This window comes from Zootermopsis nevadensis, unplaced genomic scaffold (assembly GCF_977971745.1).
Source record: "Zootermopsis nevadensis isolate Lab colony 2312 unplaced genomic scaffold, Znev_1.0 Znev_ptg000010l, whole genome shotgun sequence".
Classification (NCBI taxonomy): domain Eukaryota; kingdom Metazoa; phylum Arthropoda; class Insecta; order Blattodea; family Termopsidae; genus Zootermopsis; species Zootermopsis nevadensis.
The window spans coordinates 5,713,469-5,734,409 of NW_028259142.1; the positions used below are offsets into that span (position 1 = coordinate 5,713,469).

A 20,941-nucleotide genomic window follows, 5' to 3' on the forward strand; every position below is an offset into this window, starting at 1 on the left:
TTCAGAAGCCTAATATTAAACACCAGAAAGAAATATGTACAGCTGATAATCAGTACGATAACTATTATGTGATGGGAGGGGTTTATAAGAAAAGTAGTTTAATCTAAACAAAGAGACCTGACACTTTAATGGAAAATCTGTTGCCTGCTTTAATAGTAGTTCATTTTCACAAAGGTGTAACAAATGTGTAACAACTAATTTCTTTTTATATTCACTTATTTTTATCCCCATAAATGTTCAACTTCGGGCTGGCGTATATTTATTTCAAATCGATCTGACCCAAGGAACATTTTCCATTAGTTTGGAAGAAATATATCGTTACACTCTGTATATTTAATCTAATATTTTGTTTTCTTTCTGTATGGATTACTTGTGCTTGTAACACGCGGAAAACAAAAGAATTTAAAAACTCTGTTCACATTCGACGTACACTTTCTGATGGCAGGGGTTGGTTAGTAGCCGCTACATTTCCATTTCGTACATTTGGTAACAAATATAGGGCATATGTGGGTCCATTCTTTAAGTTAATCAGCAGAATCTCTAATACGATATCGCAGCAATGAACAGAAATTACCGTCATTACTGGAAGGTTCCGTCAGAGCATTCACAGGTTCAGTATCTCAGTGACCAGTCGAGAATAAACTTTCACGGCCACGAAAGATTATAATCTGAATAACAGGTTTTGTGGTGTTTATGTTCTGTCCAAGTTCTCTCTCTCTCTCTCTCTTTTATGTAAATTCAGTTGCAACTAGACACTTTACTTTCCTACTTATGGCAGTCTGTAAGTATCTTTAAATGGTTTCTAAAATATTTCTCTAAAACGTCGGTAAAATAGACCACATCCATATGGTTACAGCATTCAAAATCAGGATCAACACTGACAATGAATAATTGTGATAGCTTAAAATCAGACTTTTTCATATGATGAATCATAAGACGGGGAAAAAAATGATTCGCTCATAAAATAACATATTTTTTCGAAATTTATCAAATTAAGATTCCTCAAATGAATGTGCTGTAATGGCGTTGGATTCTATGATAAACTGCGTATCGTGAGGATGGGAGCGGTCACAGCCTGTCTTAAAGTACAAGTTTCGAGTGTTAATTGCTTAATTGCAATGATTGGCGAGTAGAATTTCTGTCAACATTCTTCTCGTAAACAGATTTTCTCACACAGCACCGGAAAACCGAGTTTTAAACAGAACGCTACGTAGTTTGAAGCAGCCTACTGGTTCATGTTAAGAAACTTCATAAAATGACACGGTGGCATATAAAGACGCCGTACGCTGCATTGACGCTAAATTTATATTTATATTAAGTGCACTACACACTGCAAGGTTAATCGAGAAAAAGTGTGATGGACAAAGAAATCTGAAACAGGGGGTAATTGATTTGAAAATTGCCACCATGTTTCATACTAAACTGCCATCTATGCGACTGAAGATTTCAGGAATTTTTTAACGTCGACCTTTCTCATTAGTCAGAACGATGACCTGATATACTTTCAGCGAGATCATTAACGAAACGGATAGTTAATGAGCCATCGAGAACAATTAGCCTGAAGACAAGCTACAGTATATGAAAACTTTGTTCCGGTAACAAATTACATAGCCTTATGGTATGGCCCCTAAAGAAACGACCAACCGTTATGTTCTTGAAAAAATGAACACTTAGGGCGTTGTTTACAAAATACAACTACGTGTTAACTGAAAATCATCGACCCTCTGAGTCTTTAAAATCTATTAACGGGGCATGAAAAACGTAAGGCCTTCTTGAACTCTTAGCAGACTTGCCTTCTACCGAAGCTGTAAGATGACAGCAAAAATGAAAACACAGCTCGTTACAGTACTTCATAGCACGGATTTTCTTCATGCGACAGAAATAAAAATTTTCATCTAAAATTAGTTGTGCCGCTTGGTCGCTGGGACCGTGGGTTCGAATCCCACTCAAGCCATGGATGTTTGTCCGTGTTTTTCTGTGTACAGGTAGAGGCCTTGCGACGGGCTGATCCTTCGTCCAAGGAGTTATACCAAATGTCCATAGATCAAGCCAACTAAAAAGTTGGGACCCGCAGTGCTCAGGCACTTGAAGAACGGGGCGTTCCCAGTATCCCAGTATCTAAAATGACTTACTTAGTTAGTTCCCTAATAGAAAATCCATTAATAATGGTTGATAAACAACGTGCAGCTAAAACAAACGATTTGTTTATGCATATTTACGAGTCCACGTTAATATCTGGAAAACATGTTTTCGTATAAAGTATTTGTCATGTATTTCTTTTACTAAAAATTATTTCTCCCTACAGTTTCCTTAATTTCGTAATCTTTTACTAGGAGGCCAATACAAGTCTTTGCATTATATAAAGCAAACTACATCCACCGCTGCTCCGTTGCACGTGAAAACTTTAATGCAAAAACCGATCACTATACGGCACCAAGCCAAAACGTAATATAAAATGAATAATTCAGTGGATGTTTCTTGCAGCGAACTAACTTTCATGAGTCAGCTAAGATATTAAAGTAAACTGCGAAGACGAGTAACAAAAGACTGAAGGAATTTCATTTTTGTTTATTTTCAAGAAATCCCGATAGTAACACTCTTTTGCATACAGACCTACATCTAAGTAATGTCAAAGACTTAAAAACATTATTTGATCAACTAACGCATCTCAGAATTTAACACGCTCTAACAAGATGATAAACTATGTTGTCTAGTTTGAGCAACTTGTATTTTCTTCTTGAAATTTCGGTAAGGACACCTGAATACAACATTTTAACCAAAAATATCCTTCTAAACACACACATGGACAACCAGGCCCGTACACACTACAGACAAAACCACCCAGAAAATTTATTCCACGTTATTTTTGCCCGGAGGCTCTAGGTCTCATAACAACTGACTTCAGTACGGAGAGACACCGGCGAGTCACAGGGCTATAACATTTACTAAAGACTCAGTCTTGACGGAATGATATAATGCATTTATAATACCACACCTGGGACACGAAATATGTACGAGGTTTGTGAGAGGAAAAGGACTAGCACACGTTAATGAACATTTGGGTTACATGCCATGCGACACTCCTCAAAACAATTAATGGGTCAGGTTTTCAAAAGGTTGTAAATTTTCTTGGGCTTTGTCAAATTTATTAAAATGTGGGTATTTTGGAAATAGACCTGTATTTAAACAAAAACAGGTTTCTTTGTAACAGCAAACACAACTGAAGTATTGTGGACTGTGACTGGTAGAAAACGCTCTCCTGGCCGTCCCCAAACTCGGACGCGTCCATCGTTGCGCTGGAGCATAAATCTAGACTCGTCGGTGAACAGGACATTGCGCCAATGACGCAATTGTTAATATTGATGTTCTTGGGCGAACTGTTTTCGCTCTCGTTTATGCTCCCTCGTCAATCGGGGCACTCTAGCGGGACGCCTGGACCTCAGATCCATCTCTCGAAGACGGTTTCTCACCTTTTGGTCAGACACGTGTTGACCTGTAGCTCAGGAAAAGTCATTTTGCAAGGCCAGTGCACTATCTCTACAGTGCCTCAAGGCTTGTAGACGCAGAAAACGATCATCCCTAGCAGTTGTTGCCCTGTGACGACCCTGTCTTCGACGTCGAATGATCCTTCCAGTGTCTTGGTATCGGCTAAGTCGTCATATCACGGATTGAACCACGCCGAGCTGTGTTCGTCCCTCTTGCAGAAGCGTGACATCCTTGCTTCTATTGCTGTCAATTGCCTCCTTATACCTCGCCGAACTTGCACTTTGCGCTGCACAACGAAACCATTTGAAAACTTGATCCCTTAATTGTTTTGAGGAGTATATATATATATATATATATCTGATTCTCGAATTGCGCTCGCCTGCACGGAGATTAATTGAGATTGACTTGTGATTGCCGCGTACAGTAACATTACACCTTGGCTGGGCTGCCTTGAATCTTATACACGCGTCACTCTGACAAACAAAAATACGATATGTAACTACCGGCAGTAATACCAACATAAACGACTTGCATAGCGACGGTTCACCAGTACAGAGACTTGCGAAGTTCAGTCCAATCTGCTTATTCTGCGAATTACATAATTTCTAACTAGATTATCAAGTGATATTTCAGGTCCTCACGGAGGCGATTACGAAGATGGCTGTTCTCTGGATTGTTTCTGTGATCATGACCCTGATGATGTAGACAGCAAGCACCTCTGAAACGTCGGAAAACGTCTTAACAGATTACACGGCGCAACAACCCAGAAGACAGTCATCTTCAATGATAAAGTTGTACAATACGTCCCTTTTGACTGAACCATAGATTTACATGTAATCTACAAATAATTTATGTACAGTTCCTTTGTACTTGCATTTTGTCTCCAGTATCTGATCGATTGAGAACGTCGGACCAGAAGTTGATGGATTGCATCAAATCCACGCTGATGTTTCCTGTAACTTCGTCTGGGTATGGAGTTTGGCCAGCCCTGACAAAAGAACGTTGAATAAAATGTTGTACGAAAAAGTTAGGTAATTACTTGTCAGTTTTATAGCCCTTATTATCAACAAGTGCAATAATAAACCCCCTCTAATGCCCTAGCCATATTTGCTTATCCCAAACAGAAGTAATAAGTTCGCGGATCTCAGAACGTAATGGATTATTTTTATTTATTTCCCTTCAGCTTTTAAACTTGCAATTTCAACCGTGTAAAACAAAAAAACAATGTGACATATAATTTTTATTTCCGTCCACTAATTTCAGGGGCTACAGCATTGAACAAAGTGTGTTTTGTGTGAGTTAATCAAAATTCGTTGCGTTAAAAATTCATTAAACCATTTCACGGGAGATGTCGTTTGCGTTTTCAGTACAGCTATAAAAAAAAACCTAACCCTGACCTCGCGTAAGGGATTATTACAGAGCAGACATTTGCCTCCATTACGAAAGCAGCGTAACAGAGATGAGATCAATACGCCTTTGTAGTCTGGAGGTTAAACAGAACACCCAAAGAGGTGCGAATGTTAGGAGCGGATTATTTTATATGCTCGCACTGTCGTTATACGTCTGTGTTGCGGCATACAGGAAAAAAAAAACGTGCTCATTAATGATGTATAACACCTGCTTTTATGGATTCCATTCTGTTCTCAGAATAAAGAAGAAACTTTTCCTACACATCAATCAAGTACATTTGCACTGGTGATGCGGTGTGCTTTTCCGAAGGTAATAAATAACAGAATTCGTTCATAATTACTATATTTACAAAAGGTGTCTATGAGCCGGGATAGCTCAGTCAGTATAGTGACTAACTACGGGCTGGACGACCGGGGTTCGATCCCCGACGGGGGCAGAGGATTTTTCCTCTAGCCTCTGCGTCCAGACCGTCTCTCGGGCCCACCCAGCCTCCTATCCAATGGGTACCGGGGTCCTTTCCCGGGGGTAAAACCGGCCGGGGCGTGATGCTGACCACTCACCCCCATCTAGTGCCGAGGTCAAGGAAGGGAGGAGCTATACCTCCACTCACACCAAGCGCCTACATGGCGTATAGTGGGACAAACTTTACTTTACTTTTTACAAAAGGTGTTTGATGTTTCAATGTTCTAATTACTAATTACTGACGAAAATCGTTTTAGAAAAACCTGAAGTGTACAACAAATCAAAAGCATCTAGACCAGATATCTTTATAAACCACGTTATGTAAACTGCACAGAATTCCTGAATTAATGAAGAACTTCTTGTAACAATTTATGACACCTACCTTCCTTAAGATCTTCCAACATAGCTTGTACGTCAAGGATAGCAAGAATAAATTAAAAATCAAACCAGAGAAACTAGGGTGGTTCAAGGTTGACCTCAGCTTTTTTATTTACACAAAACTAATACATGTCAGAACCGCCAAGCTATCACTCCTTTTCAATATAGTGTCCCTCTACAATGACAATTTTTACACCGCCGTTTCAAAACACTGATGACGGCAACGAAGAAGGAAGTATGCTGACCGCGTATCCAATTCAGGACACCGCACTTAATTCAATGTCTGCCTTCCCAGATGACCCTTCATTGGCCCAAATAAGTGACAATCACTTGAGGCTAAAACCGGACTGTAAAGAGAGTGGTTAAAGATTTCCCACCTCATGGTTGCTGGTGTCGTCGTCGTCCTCAACCTTGAACCACACTCGCACCTTTATCAATTTCTATGCGTAACATCCACTAGTACCTAAATTACTGCAATTTCGTTAATTTTTTCAAAAACACAACTTTCGCAGCGTCCACATATTTGTAATTGTTAGCATTCCTGTACAATAACTGTGGTCTAGCGGTTAGAACGCTGGCCTTGTTCGATTCCCGGCGGTGTCCGAATTTATAACTTGTGTTGGGCAAGGCCGTGGTCTAGGCAACACGGAGTTTTCCTCTGTGGCATCCCAACAATTACTCCATTCACACACAGAAGAAGGCAATGGCAAACCACTCCTGGGTCATCTGCCAAGAACGTATATGAACAGGTCCCAGTCCGAGAAAAGGATGGAAGGATCCTGTTCATATGAACCTGTCGTCAGACAGAACACTAAATAAAAATAATAAAATAAAAACTGTGATGGGCGAGATATGAAGCACGCATGAGAAGTATGAGATATGATAAAAATATTTTAGCCGGGAAACTGAATACAAACGTCCACTTGCGACACTCAGTTGAGTTCCAGACACTTCCAAGCTTCAAGGTTTATCTTATATAATTTGCTTCATACAGACAGACATATGTTACATTGATGCCCTGCTGTGAATGTGCCACGCACATCGCGAACACCCAACTTCCGAAACAATATGTAGCAAAAATTTGCTAAGTTTATTTCAATCGAATCTGCATATCGTGGATAAACAATTCAGTAGCTCAATAATTAATCTGTTCAGCACAGAAAAAAATTAAAAGTTGGGGTATTATGATACCAACGCTCTGAAGATCATCTCAATATGCGTCATTACTTTGCTTCTAGGAAAAGCGTCCTTGAGACGTAGCAATGCAAATGCACGCTATTCCATAGCTGACCTTCCTAACGTAAAAATAAAGAAACAAAGACGCACATGTACACTTCTGACAACATTACAACGTACAGTTTTAAGAATGTGTAAATAAAATCGATAACATCAGAGGATTATCAAACAAACAAACAAACGAAATATATCGGTAATACATCCTGCCGTTTCTAGACAATAAATATTTAACAATGCTGCCAACCTTGAAAAAATTACAACACATTTCGAGAGTATATAACTGGCCAAACAAACCTGATGACGGAAGCATCAAGGACCTGTGAAACGTTGGTAAACTTCTACTACAACCGAGAAACCTTCGTTAATTCAGGCGAACCCAAACTTACGAACAAAATATGTTCTTTGAAATGTGTCTTCAAGATGAATTTGATTTTTTACATGTGATATATTGTTAGATTTGAACTTCGCGAATCGTAAAATGTTCGTAAACGCGGGGTTCTGTGTTCGTTAAATGAATTTGGAGTCGTAATTTATTAGTCCGTGCATTGTTCGTAAATACAAATTGTTCGTTTCCAGAAAATTCGTAAGTAGAGAGATTCGCCTGTACCTGGTGACCAAAGAAACGTTTCGAATGTTTATAACAAAACGATATAAGTGTTTGGGGGAGGGGGGGAGACTGCAGTAACTTAAAAAGAAAGGCTACTCAGTGCGTGTCTGAAAAACAGAAGAAAAAAAGATCAGATAAGTTTAAATGAAGAGAAACGTTGCAATCCCTCACTAACCTCGAGGGTTATATAAAACTGGTTTCAAATGTTATTACAGCCCTGCCCACAGCAAATATTGACCTCTTAGTGCGGAAGTGAAGAATTTTTTTTTCCATACTAATTAAGAACTGCATACACGTAAAACCATTTTCTCGACTGTTAAAATTCGTTGCAAGTGGAATAAGGCGGATACGTGAAATTCTCAGTCGGTAAAACCGCGTTTAAAAAAACATTAAAAATTAAAACAAGAACCGGTCCTATTTATTATGTGTGATGGCGGCACCTGATACATGAAATAAACTCATAAATTTTTTTTTTTCGAGAAAGTGCAGTATCCAGGAAGATACGTAATGAATTGTGGTTAATCATGTTCTGCACATAAACAGATTTAAGAAACTGGTGTGAAAAGGTACTATTTTCTAAATTGCAATAAAAGAACTGATCATATGTTTTTTTTTCTACCAAGAAAATAAGGACAGAGAGAAGGCACAACTTCAAATTACCAATATACAAACGTTCTTGAGAGGTGTAAGTGAATGTGATAGTTCACTGACATTACAAAGGAGTATAAAATATTTTTTGGAAAAAATTAGTGAACTAAATAATCTGATTATTAGCAAAATAACAACACGCACGCGCTATTTAAGTAGGCTGAACGTAATAATTCCACAAGGACTTAGTTATCTCTCCGTATGCATCGTCACTTCACTTACAAGTGTCTATTTTTAACGGCTATCCAAGCTACAGACTCGAAGTTGCGGAAACTACGTCTCGGTCTGTAAAGACGGGCGTAAGCACGTGGCTAGCGTATCAGCTGTTTGTACAAAGAAATGCGAGTTCCCTAACTGAACGATGACGTATCTAAAAATGACAACAGCTAAGCTTCGTAAATGTCTGTAAAATTTCCCAAATAGTCTGTAAGATGTATTGAACTGGGCGGTATACAAGATCACGTGTATCATCCAGCGAACAGCATTTCTCCCAAGGCCGTCAGTGTCAAATTTCCATTCTCTTCCTACACCAGAGTCCGCCACAAGAATTCGGTCTGTGATGACATTGATATTAACAGCGTGACCCTGTATCAATGTTTGGCTTCTCTATTGTAACCGAAGGAAATAAGACCCAAGCGTATAACTAAACAAAAAATCTCTTTTTAAAAAATATAATTACCAATGATGCAGGTTCTGCGTACACGAATATTTATTATTTTTATTTACTTATATCTGCCACAGGGTATCAAGAAAATTTAGTGACGACCACTGCCAATTTAATACGCGTTTAACTCAATTACAGGCGTACCTCGGAGATATTGCGGGTTCGTTTCCAGACCACAGCAATAAAGCGAGTCACGACTTTTTTTGGTTTCCCAGTGCATATAAAAGTTATGTTTACACTACACTGTAGTCTATTAAGTGTGCAATAGAATTATGTCTAAAAAAATGCGAGAATTACCAAAATGTGACACAGAGTCACGAAGTGAGCACGTGCTGTTGGAAAAATGGCGCCGATAGACTTGCTCGACGCAGGGTTACCACAAACCTTCAATTTGTGAAAAACGCAATAAAACGAGGTATGCCTGTATACGATGTTGCTCTGTGTGATGTCGGAGATGTCCGACATTTCAGATATGATTACTGTCTCCATTTTAAGCGCGCTCTAGTGATGAAGGCAGCAACAACTTCTGAAACGTCCGTCACGAGATCACACGGTGCAACATCCTAGAAGACAGTAATCGTCATATTCGGCGCCGTGAAAACCTGAAATCTAACAATCAAAGTTTACGATACTATGTTGGAAGTAGGAGTAGGCGTAACGTTCTTATTGAAGAAAGTTACAGCTAGTCAACAGCCTTCCCTCGACGCCGCCAGCCGAAAGTCACTTTAAAATGGTACCATTGGCTATCCTAAGGTAGACAGGCATGTACAGGCTATTACTTGCCATGCATCGCTTCGTGGCGGTTAATGCAACAATTGTAATTAATTTCATTCACTGATGTCTGACTTCAGAAGCAGCGACTGTCTGACAATCAAATTTCAACATAATTACGCAGTTAGAAATTAGGTGTTGCAGTCAGAATTCCTTTCTAATTAGGATAACTTTCTAATCCTGCTTACAGGCATTTATGAAGTTTAATGGTTGTTTCAACGTTATCAGACGTGACCTCAAGTGTCGAAGGAAGGAAAATTATTGGACGTTGGGTTGTGAAAGTAGCCTTCATGCGAGAAACGGCACCAAAATTATCGATAGTAAGAAAACGTGGTGAAGCTGTCCTCAGCACGAAGGTACCGCTGTACTTGGTCCAGAACATGGCGTGTTCGAACACTGCTAAAGTCAAGCATAACTCCGTCTTGTCAAGGATAAGGGTTTACATTCACGTACCTCAGACTGCCAAGAAAATGGCCCTAAAGATATTTTATTTATTATTTATTTAGTGTTCTGTCTGACGACAGGTCCATATGAACAGGATCCTTCCATCCTTTTCTCGGACTGGGACCTGTTCATATACGTTCTTGGCAGATGATCCAGAAGTGGTTTGCCATTGCCTTCTTCTGTGTGTGAATGGAGAATTGTTGGGATGCCACGGAGGAAAACTCCGTGTTGCCTAGACCACGGCCTTGCCCAACACAAGTTATAAATTCGGGCACCGCCGGGAAACTAACCCGAGACCCCAGGATTACAAGGCTAGCGTTCTAACCGCTAGACCACCGTGGTAATCTAAATATATTACGAAAACAAAATAAGATGATGATAGTAGGAAGACGAAGCGGTCATTATGAAAAAGACTGTACAAATAATATGAGATGTAGCTTTACATTAAATATTCCAAGAAAATTGTCTGCATAATTTTATTCCTTGTTTTTATTCTTGCATATCGAAAAACGCTTCAAAATGAAGACCGAAACAAATAATTGCAAACCTGAATACTACATACAACTGTGTATATATATACACAGGGTGAGTCATAAGTATGTTTACAAACTTCGTGTACGTGTTCCAGGATCAAAAATAAGAAAATATGTTCCTATGAACTTGGGGTCGCAAATGTTTCGTTTTCGAAATAATAGCCAAAAATAAAGTTCTTTATACGAGCTTTTGTTACATTTGGCCAAGGCACATTCATTTCATGAACTACTATTACGTTACTGATAAAGATTATAGAACATGACACTTTCTAATGATTGACAACATATTAGGCACAAAGCAGGTTTCCAGAAAGCGCAGATATCACAGAAAAATCAGCGCCTTACTATTAGTAGCAAATAAAGAACATATTCCAATAATCAGGTTCTAAATATTGTAGACGTTAACTCCTTCATAATAAAGTTTAAACGCATAAAATAGAGCATTAACATCTTGTCAACTGACAATGGGAAATGCTGAGTTAGGTTACGTCTGTGTACAGAGTTGATACACCAACCTGGTATGTCAATCCGAAGTTGGCTGCACTTATTTTCCTAACCATAATCTAAAAGCACAAGAAACGATAATTATGACTTCCGAAGTCTTCGCTAAATATGTTTCAACAAACTGGTCACAAACCTCTGATAAACTGTGGTTGTAACACAAAGCACAAAGCTTGGAAAACGCACTTTCTCAACACGCCATATTTCACTGAAGTGGAGTACCAACATGACAGACCTTAACGGCGCAAATTTTAAAAATCATTCGTGGAATATGTTTATCAATAACACATGTTCATCATTTTACCAGCTCTGTCATATTACGCTAAATCTCCTACAAATTAGGATTATAATTAATATAGAAGAGGAATGGATTCTGTAAAGACCTATACGATATTTAACGTTTTCAGTGCACAAAAAATGTGGATAATGATCTGAGTTAAGTCGCTGTGCAGACGTCTTTGTTTTCATAGACTTCACAACCCACAAGATCACAATTCATGTCTGTAAATATCTTCTGTCGTTCATTTCGAAAACGATTACCATCCGAAACGCTGGATATCAGGTTACGCAGAACAATAATTTGACAGCTGTTTAGCATGAACACAAAACGTGGTGTCTTTCGCTGTGAGTGCAAATTGTAAACGTGTGAAAACTGGTGAGGAAATTGTATTCAACCTAGAAGGAAGATTTAAATGAGAATTTTAGGATGACACGTAACGAGATTCTTCGTTATTAAATATGTCACTTCCAGTATAAGCAGGCAATCCGTCCGTGCACGAATGAGTTCAAAAGGAAGAATAACAGCGAGTGAGCAGATACACTGACGGGAGCGGTATCTGCTGAACAAAAGCAACACTACTAAAGAGGAAAGCCACAGAGGAAGTTAACACGGCTCTAAGCTTTATTCGCGTGTGTCATTTTTCAGTTTCTTTGAAATGTAGGAGGAAAAGAATGGCATGGATCTGGGGGATATTGGAAACCAGGATGGAAAACAGATGAAAATGGCGCTGAATCGTGTCTAATAGCAGGATTCAGGTTCTGCAGCTCTAGTGCCAGCTAATGAACGCAATTGAATAGAACACGGTCGCATTATTGTAACTCCTTCTTTCCACGACTAGATTCCGAATGATTTTGCAAACACCGTCAAATATCCTATCATTTAAATGCTTCAGAGTTGGCAAAGCCCTTCAAGAATAGTTGCATTCTGTTAGTACATAGTTTTCATGCCCCCCAAAAGTTTTCAGATGTTAACTATATTATTCTTGTTGTTGCATGAGCTATTGTTAAGGGCGTGATGTTTCAACCATTAGCAGAAAGTTCGTCTGATAAGCATTTAACGATCGGGAAACACGTTTGACTGTCGGCTGTTGATTTCGAACTATCTTGTTTCGTGTTATTGTGTTGTTGAAATGGTCACGAATCCTGCGTGACAAACAGCTTCAGGCCTGGGCTGTTAAACTCTTGCTAACAGACCAACATTAAGAGAATCATCACGGATTTTATTTTCCTATTTCATTCGGTGACCCGAAGAATGCTATGAGCAAACATTAAACATACTTACATTCGACAAAACTCATGGAACAACACGAAAAATGTTCCAATATATACAGCGAAAACCAGTACAGGTAGCCCTCGATTTACGCCAGGGATGCGTTACTGGACGAACCGGCGTAATCGGAATCGGCGTAAATTGAAACTCTTTTATAATGTGAATCAATTTGCAGTCAATGACATGCGTTCCCAGCGCCCAACCATTGACGAGTAATGTAATGGCATTACATCTAAAGCTCTGAAATAACGTAAATAAAATAAAGGGAATTTAAAAAATGTATTTTATACATTTAAAATCGGCAATTTGTTGGTCTCCGCGATTGACTGCGATACTTTCATGTGACTGATGTGTACAGTCACCTCTGCTGTTATGCGATAGTTGCATTCATGTAAGACGCCGACCTATAGAAAATCTCGTAGTAAAAATAACCCCGGTACCTCCGCAGAGATTAAATTAGTCCTTTGAAAGTTTAAAGCACCAGGAATTAAGTTGCATAAGAGCAAAGTCACATATCCAAAAGTTTGCATTTCACAAGCAGCTTTTACCGATTCATCGATCTCACTGGAGCAAATTCGCTTTAACGAAACATACGTAATTGCAGAGACGACTGTATTTATAATTTTGATTCAAAATGAGCAATATAAGAATTACGATTTACTATACGAAGCAGTACGAGAAACATTGTAGAACGTTATAAATAATAGTAAAATAATGTTTTTTCACTTTTTGACTTTCTGATTTCAAAATCGGCGCAAATTGGACCGGCGTAAATCGAGGGCTGGCTGTACACATTTGTCTATACTAAACGCATTACTGGTATAAAAGAAAACTTGTAACTTTAGTGAATTTCAAAAGTGATGTTGGCAGTACTGGAAAAACTACGATTAAAAAGAATGCGAACCTTCCCGTATTTGCACAAAGTCAGTTCCCACCATCTTAAGGGCAGTGATATAATTGTAACACGTTCTGTTGACAGAATTAATCAAAGAAGAACAAAGACCTATATAAGCCAGTGGAAAGGTTACGAACTGCTAAAATGATTCAGAAAAGGGCGGAAAAATGTGGATGATTATGCACATTCTTGGCGACCATGGACTGTTACATGTTGAGGTTAAGAAACACATACAACAGCGTACCCGCAACAACTTAAGATTCAGTAATAATGACAATTAATCTGAAATTATCATAATTAAGGGAAATGGGTTCCAAGAACAGCTAACGGCACAACCAAAAACATTTTTATGTCTCGATGTCAAGAAATTGTGAGCCTTTGGATAAAATGTACTTACACAAATGTAAAAAACATCTTCAAACAGATGTCTAACTGCTGTTCAGAACTTACAATAACATTTTCATTGACTTTCACTTACCTTTGCATCATGCGTCTACAAACCTGAATTAACCGCTTCTGAGAAAGCAGATACAATAATTGTTACTATATTTTAAGCTGCTGTAAGAAACAGATCTAATTTTAATGTCAAACATTTCTTTCTAATCCCTCATTTGATTTGGAGCTATATCTCCACTCCCCCCCAAGTGCCTATATGGCGTGTAGTGGGACAGCTTTTACACTTATAAATAAAGCAAATTAATGTTCTCACCCCACTACTTAATACACCTGTGGCTTATACACGCTGTAACATTTGCAATGGTTCGTACTCAGTTTCTTCGCTGACTAAATTAAATGCATCTGAACAGGACGCCAGAAAATGTTTATCTTACAGGAAAACCGTAATATATTTTGAGAATCGTTATAGCAGTTAAGAATGTAATTATATAATAAGCAAGAAATTTCTAAATCTTCGGTCTGCAACAGAAACACACATTTGAACACCTGGCATCCTTAAAACATCACAATCTAATTATATGTTAAGTCTTGTCTGTAGAATGCACAATAAACTCCTCAGAAAATATGGCGAAGTTCAAACAGACCAATTTGGGAACGAAACTATGAAATAAAATTTCAATTACGAAGTAGATGAGAGCAGATTACATCCCCTGAATGGCTGCTAACATTCAGTTAAGAGCCTTCTGCCTTCCTGTCCTAGGCCTAAAGATGAGAGCCTAAGTGAAAAACAAAAACTGAAAGTGTTTGAGCGGAGAATATTTCTTCCGAAACGAAATGAAGTGACTGGAGGCCGAAGAAATCTGTCCAGTGAGGGAGGAGCTTTATAATTTATATCCTTCTCCAAATTCCGTTAGCTTCAGAAAATTAAGGAGCATGCCAATGACGTAACATGTAATACGCATGGCGTATATTGGAAATGCAGAATGATTTCAGTCGGGAACCTGAAGGGAAGATACCAATTGGGATGACTAAACGTAGATGGAAGGACACTAATGAAATTAATTTTAAAGAAGTAGGATGTGAAGGAGTTGATGGATTCACCTATCCATTGACGGACTCTATTAAACAGGACTAGACTTAACGAAACTTCGGTCCCAATAAAATACGACGATTTTGACTATCTGAGCGACCATCAGCTTATAAAGGACTCTGCACCATGGAGAGGTAAGTTAAATGAGAAGTCCTGTCTCCAAGGAGGTGCACGAATGCAACTTCATGCAATTCTACGGACCGAAACGTCGATAGGTGATCGGTCTAAAAAAAACCGAGGGGCATGAGCGGTTGAGCTGAACTCTCTAGACTTTTTTTCACCGTCAAAAACGTCGGACACTGAGTGGGATACCCATTTCCGTTCTTAAGATGTCAATGAAGAAAAAAGTTTCCAAAGCTTCTACCCGTAACTAAATCTCAACTGTCAGTTTATAGATTACATCATTAAGGGTTACAGTCATTTGAGTGTAAAGTTAAGGCTGTTCTGTGGTTAAGTAACATTATATTAAAGCGTTCGGAGTAGCGACAGTAGAGCTCCACGCACTATTAATCTCGCCATCAGCTGCAAGTGAAAGGTCAGCTTCACGCTTCGGTCGCTTTATACCCAGATACTCACTGGGGAGAAGGCTCGGTGGTTCTTAAAATCCGGTCTGAACGCTATGACGTGGAGAAAAACGCTGGATCTGGTGGGAATCGAAACCAGGTCGTCCATGCATATGCCAGTCACCGAATTGTCCTGATTCACGAAGATAATATTGGTTCATTCGTTAAATAATGGGGACTATAAACGTTGGTCGAAACGTAAAGCATCAGGGATGACAGATAATTGGCCTGCAAGGGAACCTGACTTCACTCTAACTATACCTGACTGGAAGACAGGGCGAAGACTGTTTACTTACGGCATAGGGAGATCGTGCTGTTGATCCTCTACTCCGAAATGGATTAGACTCGGCGATGTTGGTCCATCCGCATCGTTAGGAATGAGTAGCATACTGTAAACATAACGTTTTCATATTGGAACAAACCACCCTTGTGAAGTAATTAAAAATGCAGCCTGAAAAACAAAACAAATAAATCTGCAACCTTTTGAAGTAGGTAGGCCTACGATTTGGTAGGAAATGTAAAATGTTACACGATGCCTTCTTTCGGTCGCATTTTGTAGTTACTGTACACATCAAGAGCATAAATAACGTTAAATTCTTACTTTTGAAAATAGGTCCATTTGTAAACATTCTCTCGAAAGCCTTTCAATTAAACCTGCCAGTATAATTGTAGTCAAAAGAAAACAGAAGTTTTCAAGAACCATAAGATGTTTCGAAACTTTGTGCCATCTTCAGGCGAGGTTTCACTCCTGAAAGTTTTGCTTCAACACGCCATCTCTCAGTTACAAAAATTGTGTGGTATAAATATAAGTGTCCTAAGAATAATTTATAAACTAAAACATTAAAGGTAATATACTAACTACGGTTTATTTAAAAACGCATTCCGACTATACAGCGTCGTATGATACATTGGATAATAAATTAGAAAGGATGTGGAAAGAAGCAATCATGGCGTAATTCAAATTATTTCCTCGGCATACGTTTAAAGTGACGAGAAAAGAAATCCATGAGAACTTCAATCAGTTTAGCCGGCCTCCGGGCCAAGATTTGAAAGAAGGACCTACGAATTTTAAGCATGAGTGCCAACCGATCGCCTAACACACTGAATATTGCAATGGAATGTAATGGAAAATAAAGACTGCCAACTGCGACTGGGACACACCAAAGTAGGCCATCGTACTTCAGATGTCGTACGTAAAGCAGAGAGTGCGTTACTCGACGTGAATCTGTAATTCCACGTCCTTTACAAGTAGGAAGCAAGGAGGCAAGACTGGCGGGCGAGTAGCATGTACAGTCTACGCTAAAACATTATTTCCCAGTGGCTGTATTTCGTAGATAGCTGTCTCGTCCTGTTTCAGTAATATTTTTGGTTCAGATTGTTTAACCGCAAGGCAATGACAAGAAACGCGCAGATTAGTACCAGCTACTGTAGCTGTTGCTTCAGACACGTGTGTGACGATATAGGAAAGAAATTGATGACAAATAAACGATGAAAGAAATATACAAAAAGAAATAGCACGTCTCCGACGAAATACCTGGATTTTCAAAACACAGTGTATACCCCGAAGATCCTGCAGTTGACGCGACCAGTGAAAATATAAAATTAAACAATTCCTTCCGTCATAAAACGAAACCATGGGCACTTTTGAAGGCATAAGAACCAATCACAAGTGAATAAATCAGGGAATAAGCAGGTTAGCACAACGTGTATCGCGTTTGATTTGAGTTCGGAAGGTTCTTAACCATAGAACCGGGTATAATGGTTAAGTAGGTGGTGGTCTAGCGGTTAGAACGTTAGCCTTGTAATCCTGGGGTCTCGGGTTCGATTCCCGGCGGTGCCCGAATTTATAACTTGTGTTGGGCAAGGCCGTGGTCTAGGCAACACGGAGTTTTCCTCCGTGGCATCCCAACAATTACTCCATTCACACACAGAAGAAGGCAATGGCAAACCACTTCTGGATCATCTGCCAAGAACGTATATGAACAGGTCCCAGTCCGAGAAAAGGATGGAAGGATCCTGTTCATATGGACCTGTCGTCAGACAGAACACTAAATAAATAAAAAATATAATAATAGGTGGTAAAGCAGGACCTTAAAACAGACCAAGAATACTTCCATCTATAATCCTTGCTATCCTCCGTTCAAGGACCTCATTCGACGTCACGCGTTACTTCGTGCTGCGGCCTGGAAAAGGAACGCGGGCAGAAAGACGAATGTAAAAGTGGTGAAATTATAACAGCGCAGAATTACAGAAGCGTTGGAAACAACTGTTATACTGTACAATATAAATAAGATTGGAATGTTAAATTCTTTTTGGAGTACACAGAATTTACAAAAGTGTTCATTACGAAACATATAGGGCAGTTAAGTCAATGATATGTAAGGTAATTCTTGAAGAATGTTATCCGTCCGATCGGCGAAAGGAAAAGTTTCAATCCTTGTAACAGAAACGGATCGTGGACTTAACCCGTGATGATGAGGTAAAACGCACCACGTGGGATGCACCTGCCTGTCTGGAGGCAAATTTATCTCTGGGACAAGAATCCCAGGGTCAAAGTAAAAAAGAGAAACGATCCGATGTAGTCATTCATAATTGCATCTCAGTGTTCGGTTAATTTCTGCGTGCAAATAAGGCATACAGACTAACACGGAGAAAACTTCGTCTTTCGTAGAAACTTTACAAGGAAGATTCCTCACCATATTACAGGCGAGAAGGAAACCATTTTCATGGGCTAAGATCCTTAGGAAAACTGCACCAACTGCGTATAATCCACTTTAACTGTCGTCAATCTAACGCATAACTGATGATCAATACAATTTCCGGATTCAATGGCGAGCAGGCTTCCAAAACAGGCCAACTTCAACACTATACGTGCTACTGATTGTACCAAGACTTTGGCGAAATCCAAAATCATTGCTTCCTTGTTCTGGAGCAATCATACTTTCTAAACGTGCTCTACCCGATTTTGCATACCTCGATGGCCCCCCCCCCCCCCACCTGTTGTGAATGCAAATTTAGAGTTTCTACCTTTATCATGCTATTTCACTTACAATACTGCACAGAGTTAAAAATTATTTCTCCCACCTGTCAAATATTTTAAAAATCGAGAACATTTCAAATTACAGACGTTATTACGATCTGTCGTATGGGTAAAACAAATTTTTTGCACGTAGAATGAACAGTTTCTGAAAAAAGTGGTGAAGGAAATCCTCAGTTATTATTTGCTAATAACATTACTTAACCACGATTTGTCATTGTTGGTCTTGTCGGTTTCAACGCCATCTTGACTTACATGCACATACCACAATTTCGAAGAAACATATTCAAGACCTGAAGATAGAGACAGTATGTTCCTCCGACATTATGTTACCTGCGTACTGCGTTTCAAACCACACGACCAACAACATCTTCAAATCCATTAGAATCTGAAATCTAATAACAAATCTTTCATTTGCCTCGTATTTATATGACTTTTCAGCTTCTGATAGTTGGTAGCACAACACGCATGCGTAGAAAGTGTGCTGACGTCACTAAACTCACCACTACTGTCGAACCGCTGTTTTAAACAGCTTCAACTATGCTGGAGATACGCTTTGAAGTTCAAGGCGAGTATGTTCATATGCAATTACCCTTGCAGGATTTGATAAAGTTCTCAGTTGAATATGTACATCTGTTCCAGGGATCATGTACTGTGCGCCCACGAGAACCTTCGTATCTTCAGAAGGGTTTTTTTTTCTGAATGCCAGCGAGAATTTTAAAGTATTCGTAACGAGTCCTATATTTTTAATGTTATAATTGTCTTTGTCACATTCTCATGTCATTTACTCTTGGGCTAATTGTAATACATGATATGCAAACATGATTCTTTTTTCAGTAAATTCATACAGTGCCTAGCGTAAATTACAAACTCCTCCTAGTTATTTGTCACGTAGATCTGTGATCTCTGCGTATATAAGGGCACAAAACAGACATTGGACACGCCACATTCATTTGATCACTATTTCTTGGCACACTAATAAGCAACGTAGGTCCCTGTAAGTTGCCTCAGGCACGTGGTTCGTAATCACTGTTATGAAGCACACTAAGCAACATTTACTAACAAGCAGCGAGTCACCAAGGTCCTGGAGCTGTGTTTTAGTCCGTTTCAGTCATCCGGGTACAAAAGGAGACGAAAGACTATTAACAAATGTCCCTGCAGAAATATAGTACTTTTATACCACAGGAGTTTTGGCACCAATACGTACATACCAACGCCTCATCCTGGAATAACCCTGAATATGTTCATCGTAAACGTTATCATACAGCCAAAATACTACAAAACACAACACCGAAGACGACCACCAAAACAAGCATATCAGATTAATCTCCTCGTATATCTGTAATAAATTCATAAACAATAGAGAACGTGAACTTCTCAAATGACATATCAAAGTTAATGCACTACAAGACACAAGCTATCAAATATTAAGTGTAACTAAATGCAAATCCTCAATACGACAGGAAGTAATATCACACATGTTCTCTATTATTTTAAGTCTCGGTACAGCATGACAATAAGTCCTCTAAATCTAAATCTATCGCTTTATGCATTAACACATTTACACGGTGCCCTACTAATCACAAGGCTGATATGACGGAAGGAAAACTTCGTATTTAGTTCATGTGACCAGTATTTTAATAATTAAATTTCTTGCGCTGTATCTAAAATAGGATTCCGTGTCCCACTCTCAAGACATTGCTTGATAAACTTCATAAATACCAATATATAGATTCGCGCTTGCCATCACAGATGACAAGTACATCCTTGTAGGATTTGAGGTTTTCACAGCGGTGAGTCTGAAGATTTCCGTCTGGTCGATGTTTACCAACGTTTCAGAGGTCATACTGCCTCCGTCATCAGAGTATGAAGATTTCTGTCTTCTGGGTTGTTGCGCTGTGTAGTCTGGTAGATGTTTGCCAACGTTCAGAGGTCATACTGCCTCCGTCATCAGAGTCTGAAGATTTCTGCCTTCTGGGTTGTTGCGCTGTGTAGTCAGGTAGATGTTTACCAACGTTTCAGAGGTCATACTGCCTCCGTCATCAGAGTATGAAGATTTCTGTCTTCTGGGTTGTTGCGCTGTGTAGTCTGGTAGATGTTTGCCAACGTTCAGAGGTCATACTGCCTCCGTCATCAGAGTCTGAAGATTTCTGCCTTCTGGGTTGTTGCGCTGTGTAGTCTGGTCGATGTTAACCAACGTTTCAGAGGTCATACTGCCTCCGTCATCAGAGTATGAAGATTTCTGTCTTCTGGGTTGTTGCGCTGTGTAGT

The 20,941-nt window shown here is 39.2% G+C and overlaps 1 protein-coding gene across 5 annotated transcripts in view; it reads right to left on the minus strand.

Annotated features, from left to right (window-relative positions):
• Window positions 1–20,941, minus strand: part of Glut4EF (Glucose transporter 4 enhancer factor) — a 197,411-nt gene that overhangs the window by 121,840 nt on the left and 54,630 nt on the right. For 2 of the 5 annotated variants that reach the window (XM_022082105.2, XM_022082014.2), the window contains exons 3-4: window positions 15,930–16,022; window positions 4,361–4,474 (exon numbers count right to left, since the gene is read on the minus strand). The exons of 1 other annotated variant lie outside the window; for it this stretch is intronic. In XM_022082105.2, the coding sequence (XP_021937797.1) occupies window positions 4,361–4,474; window positions 15,930–16,022 (207 nt within the window). The remainder of the gene's footprint in view (window positions 1–4,360; window positions 4,475–15,929; window positions 16,023–20,941) is intronic. 2 more of the 5 variants (XM_022082195.2, XM_022082278.2) reach the window with 2 other exon arrangements.